Source organism: Apostichopus japonicus, chromosome 16, assembly GCF_037975245.1.
Source record: "Apostichopus japonicus isolate 1M-3 chromosome 16, ASM3797524v1, whole genome shotgun sequence".
Classification (NCBI taxonomy): Eukaryota; Metazoa; Echinodermata; class Holothuroidea; order Aspidochirotida; family Stichopodidae; genus Apostichopus; species Apostichopus japonicus.
The window spans coordinates 38,905,987-38,919,763 of NC_092576.1; the positions used below are offsets into that span (position 1 = coordinate 38,905,987).

At 35.2% G+C, this 13,777-nt stretch overlaps 2 protein-coding genes across 5 annotated transcripts in view; both read right to left on the bottom strand.

The window, feature by feature from the left end:
* LOC139982298 (uncharacterized) overlaps positions 1-13,777 on the bottom strand; it is an 82,117-nt gene that overhangs the window by 54,065 nt on the left and 14,275 nt on the right. For 2 of the 4 annotated variants that reach the window (XM_071994991.1, XM_071994992.1), the window contains exons 5-9: positions 13,015-13,091; positions 9,422-9,477; positions 8,890-9,009; positions 6,822-7,030; positions 1,174-1,247 (exon numbers count right to left, since the gene is read on the bottom strand). In XM_071994991.1, the coding sequence (XP_071851092.1) occupies positions 1,174-1,247; positions 6,822-7,030; positions 8,890-9,009; positions 9,422-9,477; positions 13,015-13,091 (536 nt within the window). The remainder of the gene's footprint in view (positions 1-1,173; positions 1,248-6,821; positions 7,031-8,889; positions 9,010-9,421; positions 9,478-13,014; positions 13,092-13,777) is intronic. The other 2 variants (XM_071994994.1, XM_071994993.1) reach the window with 1 other exon arrangement.
* LOC139982293 (uncharacterized) overlaps positions 1-13,777 on the bottom strand; it is a 166,148-nt gene that overhangs the window by 12,427 nt on the left and 139,944 nt on the right. The gene's annotated exons all lie outside the window — the stretch shown is intronic.

Sequence of the window (13,777 nt, forward strand, 5' to 3'; positions counted from 1 at the left end):
AATGTTCATTTCAAACATTGTATGTGCGTTTGAAATCTAATTTATACCAAAGCTTACACGGATCGCTTCAAATATGTTTCAATTTCAGTTACTGAAATTGAGATAGCAGATATCTGTAAATGTATGTTTTCCAGTAATTTGAATATACGTTTTGAGATAATGTATATTAGAATTCTTTTTCCAGATATCTAAAGTTATAAAAACTGAAACGTCGTGTTTAATCTAACTTCATGTTTCAATTCTATCTCTGATAGTTATAACGTTGCTCATTAACTACTAAAAACAAAAATTGACGATTGGAAAGCAATCATATAACCTGAGCATTTGTCCTTAAAGCGTGAGGGTTGCATACAATCCATGATCCTTTATAGACAGATATCGGTAAATTGATCAGCGCTATGATGTGGAATATACAAATAAAATCATAAGAAAGCTACATTTTACTTGATTTGTATTCGCTTTTCACCTTTGTTCACAACCAGTGGTACCGCTTCCTTTATTTTACCGCTGGGAGAATTATTTCACGTGTCTACTCTGTATTATGTTGTTATTTTGATTTCTTCAATGCGATATCATTATGATAAACATGTTCAGCCCTGATCTTTTCCTCACTCTAACCAACCCATTTCACTCAGACAACCCCCCCCCCCCCCCCTTTCCCAACCTTCATACTGTTCAAACTTTCCATACAAATTTAAGAGGCATTCATAACACGTCATCATGTAATCTTATTTCAGAGAGAGAGAGAAAGAGATAAATGTCGTTAAGGTTAACATATTCAAGCTCCCCTCACTTTTATACCATGTAGTAGCCATTTGAGTGTACTATACATGTCTAGGCTTTATTGATGTATTAAATCCTTTGATATCTCTGCATTTTTTCTGTGCGAAAGTAAATGTACGCAACGCTCAGTACAATACAGTAATCTTAACTGATTTTTCAAAATTGTTACTAAGCATTTTCTCAGCTATGTCACTAATTTGTTAAATATCTTACTTCATCTGTGTAAATAGAAGAAATGGTCTTATTCTGGCCGGTTTTAACATAATCTAAACTGTATCTTTAATGTTATTGATTTACGAGAAGAAAAAAGAAACAACTATATGTACAGAAGAAGATAAGAGAAAATAATCAATCAATAACTAATCAATCAATCATTATTGTTACTTTTACCTTTAACGTTATTTGATATTAAATTGAACAAATCCTGTATCGGTGTATAAGGAGGCAGCATACAATACTGAAACCTGATGATTAAAGAAACAGAACATTTATCTAACAAAGAGACAGAATCAGAGACTCCATAATGATTAGACGCTTGATTAAAATGAACTTTAAAATGAATCATGTAACAAGAGATACAATTGTTAATCTCCATTCCCTACTACACAATGTACCAGCTACACGATGGCTTAGCTTCTTATTCAATTTATGTCATAGCTTCTTATTCAATTTATGTCATTAACGACGTGCGCTTACTCTCCGGTGATATACCGCATGTAATAACCAGCTGAACAATGTTTACGAGATAATTAAACAATTAATAATAACTATAAATATGCCCTTTTAATTTCTGTTCGACAACTAACATCATTAGTTTGATTGTTATTTTATGTCATGTGATACTTGGATAATTCACCCTCACCATCACCATCACCATTACCACCACCATTATTACCACCACCACCACCACCACCACCTAAATCATTAATACTATCATCACCATTGTCATCACAATCACCATCATCGTATTCACCATCATCGTCATCGTCATCGTCATCGTCATCGTCATCGTCATCGTCATCGTCATCGTCATCGTCATCGTCATCGTCATCGTCATCGTCATCGTCATCGTCATCGTCATCGTCATCGTCATCGTCATCGTCATCGTCATCGTCATCGTCATCATCATCATCATCATCATCATCATCATCATCATCATCATCAATATCACCACTATCACCATCTACATCATTGTCGCTAATCTGGTCATTTGTGTGACCACCATAACCACTTTTACCATCATGATCTCCATCACCATCATCACGTACCACCATCGTCGCCATCAGTATCACCATATGATCCCACGATCATCATCATATACATCATCATCAACATCATCATCACCATCATGGTCATCGTTGTCATCATCGTAAGTATCATCATCATCACCATATGATTCCACGATCATCATCATGATAATAATCATAATTATGAACATCACTATCACCACCAAAATCACAATCACCACCACCACCATCATCATCACCATCATCTTCATCACCATATGATTCCACGATCATCATCATGTTAATCACCATCACCATAACCACCACCATCAATATCACTATCAACACCATCATCACCACCATCATCAACATCATCATCAACACCATCATCAACACCATCACCATCATCATCATCATCATCATCATCATCATCATCATCATCATCATCATCATCATCATCATCATCATCATCATCATCATCATCATCATCATCATCATCATCACCAACACCACCAACATAATTACCACCACCACCATCAACAGTAACATCATCACCATCATCACCATCATCACAATCATCACCATCATCACCTATCATCATTGCCATCACCATCACCATCATCAACACCATCATTATTTTCAACACAAGTATCATAATCATCACCAGCATCACCATATCATCCAACCATCACCATCACGACCACCATCACGACCACCATATCATCATCACCATATGATTCCAAGATCATCACAATCACAACAACCATCAATATCACTATCAACACCAGCATCAACATCATCATCAACACCATCACCATCATCAACATCATCACAATCATCATCATCATCACCATCACCACCAACATAACTATCACCACCACCATCATCATCAACATTAACATCATCACCATCACACATCAGCATGATCGCCATCCTCACCATGATCACTATCATCATCGCATCGCCATCGCCATCACCATCATTACTGCATTGATCTTCATCATCATCAACATCATCATCATCATCATCATCATCACCATCATCACCACCATCAGTATCATCATCACCAGCCATATAATCATTACTATAATCACCATATGATCCAACCATCACCATCACGACCACCACCACCACCACCACATCATCATCATCGCCATATGATTCCAAGATCATCACAATCACAACAACCATCAATATCACTATCAACACCAGCATCAACATCATCATCAACACCATCACCATCATCAACACCATCACAATCATCATCATCACCATCACCACCAACATAACTATCACCACCACCATCATCAACATTAACATCATCACCATCACACATCATAATGATCGCCATCCTCACCATGATCACTATCATCATCGCCATCGCCATCACCATCACCATCACCATCACCATCACCATCACCATCACCATCACCATCACCACCATTACTGCATTGATCTTCATCATCCTCAACATTATCATCATCACCATCATCACCATCACCACCATCAGTATCATCATCACCAGCATTATAATCATCACTAGCATCACCATATGATCCAACCATCACCATCACGACCACCATCACGACGACCACCACCACCACCGCATCATCACCATATGATTCAAAGATCATCACAATCACAACCACCACCATCACCACAACCACCATCAATATTACTATAAACACCATTATCAACACCATCATCCACACCATCACAATCATCAACACCATATTGATCACCATCATCACCATCACCACCATCACCATCAATATCACTATCAACATCATCATCATCAACACCATCATCCACACAATCACAATCATCAACACCATATTGATCACCATCATCAACATCAACATAACTACCACCACCATCACCATCACCACCACCATCCTCATCATCATCACAATCATCACCATTATCTCCATCATCACTATCATCATCACCACAATCATCGTCATTCACCATCATCACATTACCACAATCACAATCACCTCCACCATCAATATCACCATCGCCATTGTGGTAATTTGTGTGACCACCATAACCATAATAAAAACTGTTACCATCATGATCACCAGCACCACCCTCGCCGTCATCATCATCATTACCATATGATCCCAAAATCATCATTATATGCATAATTATCCAAAATATTATGACAATCATCATCATATGATTCCACGATCGTCATGATTATTAACATCACTGTCACCACAAACATCACCATTATTACCGTCACCACCATCATTACTATCATCACCATCATTATGATCACCATCACCACCATCACTATTATCGCCATCACCACTATCACAATCATTATGACCACCATCACCATCATCATTATCACCATCGCTTTTCTGGTCATTTGTGTGACCACCATAACCATTGTCACCATTTTACCAGCATTATCGCCAGCAACACCATCACCATATGATTCCACGATCATCATGATTATTAACATCACCATCACCACCAACATCACCATCATCATCATCATCACCATCATCATCACCATCATCATCATCATCATCATCATCATCATCATCATCGTCATCATCACCATCATCATCATCATCCCCTTCATCGTCATCACCATCATCATTACCGCCATCATCATCACCACCATCAACATTATGAGACCATCATCACCACTTTTATTTTATCATATTTCCATCTTTACCACAATATTCATTACAATCACCGTTCCCATCATCATCACCACCACTATGTTCATTTTGTTTCCTTTTTTCTTGATCTATTCCTTCCATTGCCTTATCTTTTTTTTTCTTCTTTATCTATTACTTTCCAAAAAGGAAAAGAAAAATATTTAAAAAAAAATTCTTCTTCAAAACTCTTCACACATCACGTAGGCCTCCCAGCGATATCAAAGCAGACAGTGTCTAGGCGTATCCATGGCAACCTCGAGGTACTTGTTTGTCAGTAAATTCCAGGTGTTTTTATTTTGGACGCGCGCGTCTATTCCTTTGAATACAACTTCTTTTCGTTGTATTGTTCAAGTATTTGATTGACAGGTGTTGAACAAAAGAAACTGTTAAACTATTGAAAGTATCAGTACAGTCAGTGTACATCTTAAGCAAGAAAAACAAACTGATGAAATTAGTTTAATAGACTTTTAGGATTCCCAAAAAAAAACGTGTACTGTCTGAGTAGAAAAGTAGTTAACGTACAGATGTATGATATAATTGTGTACAGTGTAGGGTATGTATGACGAGATTATTTTTGCAACTGGGAATTTGGTGACAACACAGTGTACAGTATACAGAGATTATAGAAGGGTCGTAGGCCTTGTAGGTTTGGGAGAGGGAGGGTGTGTGTGTGTGTGGGAGGGTGGGGGCGGGTGGTGAGCAGAATACTGCAATGTTTGAAACGATCTACAGTAAACAAAATTAAGGAAATTTGGTAAGTGGTAAGGGGGTAGATTAGGGAAGCTTATGGTAATATAGTATGTGAATGGATGAAGAAATTTACGTTCAATTGTTATCATTGTTTGTTGTTTACTTAAACATCACTGTGCATTAATTATCAGTTTATTCATATATTAATTATAAAGTGAAAGAGTCCTGATAAAACATTGATCATTTTCCCCTATCTTTTAATATTTCATTTAATTTCCTTTGGTTAATCTAAATGCAGGGATGTAAGTGCAGCCCAAAAAAAAAACAACCGGAAAACTATTCGGAGAAACCGGGGGAATGCCGTTCTAACACATCCTACTCCTAGCTCTGAATACTTACGCACTATCGTTATGTTAGGCTAGCTCAAAAGTATTAGCGCTAACACATCCTACCACTAGTTCTGACTACTTACACACTATCGTTATGTTAGGCTAGCTCCAAGTAACGAATACGTCGCAGCGAAATCCGGAATAAAAAACAGTCTCACATTTGAAAGCGATCACGAATATCGACTATCATATGCGTATCCCGTAGATTTAGCCGCTCACAAATATCACAAGCGTTAATTCCGAAACTTATGTCGAGCACCAGCAGTTACGAATCAACGTGAATTAGGCAAGGTTTTTCAACGACAGAAATGAGCTATAGCGATTTGAAGTTCGCACGTACGCAACGATGTTCACATGGCACACACAATGTTGTACAGTGCAATGCAATGTGTAACAGGAAATGGTATTTTGGTTGATCGATGAGTGAAAATTGAAGTTAGCTTGCTGCAACGGGCCAGGCATTTTTGCCGCGTTGTGTCTTTGATATTTGTACAATTTTGTGGAACTTTATTGGAATTAAAAAAAAAAACCGGATTTAAGACTTACATCCCTGTAAATGATCGAAGTCTGTACATATTAACTTTGGACTGCTTTTGGCCAAAAAAAAAAGATTTTTTTACTTCTGCAGTAATGATGTCTCATATATTGATATAATTATATCCTACCTTTTTATTTTTATTATTATTTCAATGAGATATATTATTTTTAAGTGTAAGCTAGAGCCTCATATCTCTTTATATAAACAAATTTCATTCTTCTGAAGAATTTATAGGTCAATTCTACGTGTTTCTGTCTCATTTTGTCTTTATTTTACTCTCCCATTAATCATATTTCTTACCTGATTACTGTTCTTTCATTGTAAGTTTATTTTTTTATCCAATATCTTTTTCATTTGTATTATTTTACTTCTACATTTATCTAAACCTTTTAATAAAAAACCTTCAGTAACTATTAAATATAGCTATATCAATATTTTTCCATCTTGTTGACATCATTAGTATCAAATATTTATTTAATAAATGACTTACATTATATACATAACTATTACTTATACTTACTGAAGTTGCTTGAATCTTTGAGAGTGTTGTACATAGTTTAATATTCCATTAACTTCATGTATATTTATTTCTCTCCCTTGCTCTATCTGTATGGACATAATCTCTATTGATGTTATGATTGGTAGAGAGAGACCAGAGGAGAGGATAATGTTCCCATCTTCATCAATCTTACTAACGGACAAGACTAGATTCACACAGTGTATGGGAATCTGAAGAAAGGAAAATAATAAATAGAAATAATATCATCATGTTTGTTTACAGGACAAATACTTGAAAATAATAACATTATTATAAATAATTCAGGAATATTAACTTTATTATTGTTTTAAATTCATATTTTATTTATTTTAATCATATGTTGTTATTGTTTTGTTGATGATATAATAATTAGTGGTTTGAATTTGTTAAAAAATGAGTAATTTTATTTCTAAAGTTTGTTTAATCTTCGTTTCATTTATTTTTATTAGGTGATATTTGGTCGGGGTATTAGTAGGATGTCAAGTGCGTGGGAGGGCGTGGATATGGTTTACCATCGTAAATGTTATGTTGTTTTTGTCAAAGCGTGTGCAAGGGTGATAGATACATGGACCGATGGGTGTCGCACTGGGAAGGGATGGTTGTGGTAGGGGTAAGGAGGGGTGATTTGGGTGGGCGAGCATGTAGACCGCTTATACATATTAAATGTAATTTGTGTTGTACGGGGAGGTGGAAATCTGAAGAAGGAAAATAATAAATATAATGAATATAATATCGCTTTATTAGGGTTAAAATTAAACACACATTTTGTGTAAAACTATAATATTATTATCATTCAATATATTTATTTTGTTTATGTTTTTATCCTGATTGTGGTTTTATGGAGATATTAAATTCACAATCGGATCCTTTTTATGTTTACTGTTTTGTTTTTTGTTCCTTTTTTTTTTTTTTTGGGGGGGGGTGAAAGTAAATATTAACTTTATTATTTTTGATGATTTGTTTTTCAGGATAGCACAATAACTAAGACAAAGAACCACGCGACTGGACAAATATAAACAAATATAGCTTTTTTTAATTGATTCATTATTATTTATTAATTATATTTATTAATATACAAATTTAAACTTACAAGCTATTTTATAGTCATTTATTTATTAAGCATTTCAAAACAATTCGTAAATATTTCTTGTTTTTTTTTCTATTTACTTTGAAGACATAAAGTTTCCTTTAAGGCAGATGAAGGAAATCTAGTCATGGCAGCAACTGGTGTGACATATTTTACAGATATTCATATTTATTGTAAAAGAGGAGGGTGACATTGTATTTGTCTTTTGTTTTGATTTACAAACACTTGTTGTCATATATTTATTTTCAGTGAAATTTTATAATCAATATTTCTTTAATCTCTGTTCATCATCATTATCACAGACAGTAGTCGATTAGGAGTTACCATTGCATGACGAGGGTAAAATATAAGGGAATGGTGGGTTGGTTATTTAATTAAATTTATATCAGGGTTGGACTGTATGCTGGGTTACTGTTTAGTAAATACAAGTTGTGTTACAATTTAATATCGGGTGGAGGGGGGGGGGGGGGTGTTAGCAATGGGTTTTTAGTGTTGTAAATTTCTTGATGTACAGATCTTGAAAGTCTCATTTTATTCATTTTACAAACAATATTTACCATATTTAATGATTGGGGAGCATCGCGTTGTGTTTAATCTTACCTAATCATAGCCACGAATTAAGTAAGACGTTTAAACTGTGCCCTGTGACTGGAGGGGTGAAGTGGAGAGTTATGTATTTTATAAGTTTTAGCTAAGGGTTATATGGAGGTGAAAGTCTTTTTTTCAGAGGAAGGTGATTTGTGGTATTGACTGGTATTGACTTGTAATTATTTTTATATTTGCTGAATGTCTATGGTAAGACTTGATTGTTTTATTTGGTTACAATCACATTTTGTATAATGATCAAAGGTAAACGTTTTAAATTATGTTTTCTTCCTCACACTGAGGTGGGCGGGAAAATATTTGGTAATATTAGATTTCTACAAGTTCCGTATTCATGTGACCCATTGACGGTGTACTTACGTTTCGACTGGACCCTTTCACCAGGAGCTCTATGGCTGACCTCTGTACTGACACATTGTCTTTGTTACTGATGACTACAATTTGTGAGCACAACTCTGTAATAGTTTGAACGTCATCAGCCTATTAAACAAGATAAACATTGTTTTAGCAATAACATATGAGAAATGATAAGGTATAAAATAATGATTTATGAAAAGGATATATATTATCAAGTCCCACGTTACTAGTCTTTACAATACTAAATAATGAAGATTCCTGTAGTGTGTGATTAGGCACGATGGCAGTAACCTGTATGGACGCACTGTACAGTACATACAGAACTTGTGTAAGGACCCAACTCCTGAAATCCGATACCATACCGTATATAGCCACAATGACCAGTTGCTTTGTACGGGATGAATAAATGAGTGCAAGTATTGACCTTTCACAGACCCCCTCCCCCCCCCCCCCCCATTTCCACATAAACACCAACACACGTAAACACAACACATCCAAGAAAATTTAGCTAAAACAGAACAAACGTCTAACCAACCTTCTTCAATTTACCGGATTGGAGATCAAGATAACAGGCATTACTCGGCCACAAAACTAAAAAATAGAATAAAAATGAAATAAACAAAGTACATTTATTAATATAACCAGAGCTTTGTATTTATGACTCTCAATAAATTAAAACTAAGCTACCTATTGGCTAATATAGATATATTTTTATGATATATATATATATATATATATATATATATATATATATATATATATATATATATATATATATATATATGTATATATATATATATATATATATATATATATATATATATATATATATATATATATATGTCGTTTACCTCCATTGCATTAACATAAAGTCTGTTCAAAGTATCTCTTTCGAGATCCGGCTTTAGGAATCACAAATGATTTTCGAGTTGGATAGCATCATGTTTGATCTCTAGAGTAGGGCAAAATATGTCACCAAAAACAGAACTAGTATTGTTCGATATAGGTGACAAACGCCTACAGTGGAATTACGATCTTCCTTACCGGTTTCGAACCTCTGGACATACAATCAGCGTCCATAGCCTAGTGGTTAGGGTGTCCGCGTACAGAGCGGGAGGCCCGTGGTTCGAATCCCGGTGGAGGCTGAAAGTTTTTTCACTGTTCTTGATTTTCCAACTCATTACGATTTTCATTTATATATATTCATTTGCCTTTGTCGTTTACCTCCATTGCATTAACATAAAGTCTGTTCAAAGTATCTCTTTCGAGATCCGGCTTTAGGAATCACAAATGATTTTCGAGTTGGATAGCATCATGTTTGATCTCTAGAGTAGGGCAAAATATGTCACCAAAAACAGAACTAGTATTGTTCGATATAGGTGACAAACGCCTACAGTGGAATTACGATCTTCCTTACCGGTTTCGAACCTCTGGACATACAATCAGCGTCCATAGCCTAGTGGTTAGGGTGTCCGCGTACAGAGCGGGAGGCCCGTGGTTCGAATTCCGGTGGAGGCTGAAAGTTTTTTCACTGTTCTTGATTTTCCAACTCATTACGATTTTCATTTATATATATATATATATATATATATATATATATATATATATATATATATATATATATATATATATATATATATATATATATATATATAACCATTTTACCTGCAGTATTTTCATTTAGGATCACACTGACCTACCATCACTATGACATCCGCCGAACATTCCCTCATAGGAATGAGCTAAACATATCTTACACTTTAACGATTTGGAATTGTTTCAAATATTCTTAACCAAACATTATGTATCAGCATTGGTACCATAAAGCAAAACAATAAGTAACAAATATCAAAATGAAAGGAAGGATCACAGGACAAGCTGAATGGCAGTAAATATGTATTTACTTATTGTTTCCAGTCTAGTCTATTACTGACGTAGATTTTTGAATATCATTAATTATGATATATATTCTATTATCTCACCAGTCCTGTTTAATTGTTGCATATACTCAATATTATTACTATCACTAATGACGTCACAGTACTCATCTGATAATTGCCAACATTCATGTAACCCCAGTCTGTTTTTCTGGTGTTATCTTGCCCTACCCTGAATCACCCTCTGATATTAGGGAGTTTGTTTGATGCAATGCAATATAAATAAATCCATTTTAAATGTGTTATCAACAATGTATAATCGCCACAGCACAGTAGAGTAGTTTAATATCTGGTATAACAAATGTTTGTTAAATTACACAGTCTGTACCATTATACCATTATACATTGTATTGTAACATACTGTAGTGTTAGCCATACCTTGTATTGTAACATACTGTAGTGTTAGCCATACATTGTATTGTAACATACTGTAGTGTTAGCCATACATTGTATTGTAACATACTGTAGTGTTAGCCATACATTGTATTGTTACATACTGTAGAGTTAGCCATACCTTGTATTGAAACCTACTGTAGTGTAAGTCATACCTTGTATTGTAACATGTATGTGTTATTCATACTTTGTATTGTAACATACTGTAGTGTTAGCCATACCTTGTATTGTAACATACTGTAGTGTTAGCCATACATTGTATTGTAACATACTGTAGTGTTAGCCATACCTTGTATTGTACACATACTGTAGTGTTAGCCATACCTTGTATTGTAACATATTGTAGTGTTAGCCATACCTTGTATTGAAACCTACTGTAGTGTAAGTCATACCTTGTATTGTAACATGTATGTGTTATTCATACTTTGTATTGTAACATACTGTAGTGTTAGCCATACCTTGTATTTGTAACATATTGTAGTGTTAGCCATACCTTGTATAGTAACATACTTTAGTGTTAGCCATACCTTGTATTGGAACCTACTGTAGTGTAAGCCATACCTTGTATTGTAACATGTATGTGTTAGTCATACCTTGTATTGCAACCTACTGTAGTGTTAACCATATACCTTGTATTGCAACCTACTGCAGTGTTAGTCATACCTTGTATTGCAACCTATCGTAGTGTTAGCCATACCTTGTATTGTAACATACTGTAGTGTTAGCCATACCTTGTATTGGAACCTACTGTAGTGTAAGCCATACCTTGTATTGTAACATGTATGTGTTAGTCATACCTTGTATTGCAACCTACTGTAGTGTTAACCATATACCTTGTATTGCAACCTACTGCAGTGTTAGCCATACCTTGTATTGCAACCTATCGTAGTGTTAGCCATACCTTGTATTGTAACATACTGTAGTGTTAGCCATACCTTGTATTGTAACATACTGTAGTGTTAGCCATACATTGTATTGTAACATACTGTAGTGTTAGCCATACATTGTATTGTAACATACTGTAGTGTTAGCCATACATTGTATTGTTACATACTGTAGAGTTAGCCATACCTTGTATTGTACACATACTGTAGTGTTAGCCATACCTTGTATTGTAACATATTGTAGTGTTAGCCATACCTTGTATGGTAACATACTTTAGTGTTAGCCATACCTTGTATTGAAACCTACTGCAGTGTAAGTCATACCTTGTATTGTAACATGTATGTGTTATTCATACTTTGTATTGTAACATACTGTAGTGTTAGCCATACCTTGTATTTGTAACATATTGTAGTGTTAGCCATACCTTGTATTGTAACATACTGTAGTGTTAGCCATACCTTGTATTGGAACCTACTGTAGTGTAAGCCATACCTTGTATTGTAACATGTATGTGTTAGTCATACCTTGTATTGCAACCTACTGTAGTGTTAACCATATACCTTGTATTGCAACCTACTGCAGTGTTAGCCATACCTTGTATTGCAACCTATCGTAGTGTTAGCCATACCTTGTATTGTAACATACTGTAGTGTTAGCCATACCTTGTATTGTAACATACTGTAGTGTTAGCCATACCTTGTATTGTACACATACTGTAGAGTTAGCCATACCTTGTACACATACTGTAGTGTTAGCCATACCTTGTATTGTACACATACTGTAGTGTTAGCCATACCTTGTTTTGTAACATTCTGTTAGTCATGCCTTGTATTGTAACATAATGTAGTGTTAGCCATACCTTACCTGGAACATACTGTAGTGTTAGCCATACCTTGTACACACATAGCCATACCTTGTACATTCTTTCTCTTTAATTCTTCTGGGATTTTCTCTGGTCTGATAGATGCAGGTAGTGTGCAGTTAGTAAACCTGTGATATAAAAATAAATATATCAAATGATCGTGTGTTTGTCTTGAAGTACTGGCAGCCAGCTGACCTCATTACAGCCATGTAACCTAATAATAAACAGAGAATACCTCATTATATTGTATCAAAAAAATGCAAATATTTGCAATTAAGACAACAGGGTTCTATTGAATATACCAACGCATACAATACAATATTGTAATTACTGCATGTTAATGCTTGCACGAAATGGCACCTTCTTACTTGTCTGAGTTGATCACACCTCGAGAGCACCCTTCGCCCTAAGCCTATTACTCTCGTTCTAGGCAGCACGAATAACAAAAAGCACTATGGGCCCGCAGCTTTTTCTGTCGCTGCACCTGATCTATGGAACGGGATTCCTTCCAAAATTCGCATAATCACAGACTTCACCTCCTTTAAATCACGCCTAAAAACGGATCTCTTTCATTATAATCTTGAACAACACGCACTTCGTCTACATATCACAATGTCCATTGTATCCTTTATATATGACCTGTCAATCATATTGTAATACGTCACGTGGTTGAACACCTGTACAGCTAAAGTACATATTTTGTTTGGTTACCGTGAATGCATCAAACAAATGTAGCGCTGAAGGTCACCTTGACAATCGGTAAACCGGTACCTCTGGTTTACTACAATGTTAGGCAACAAATAACAATGTAGTT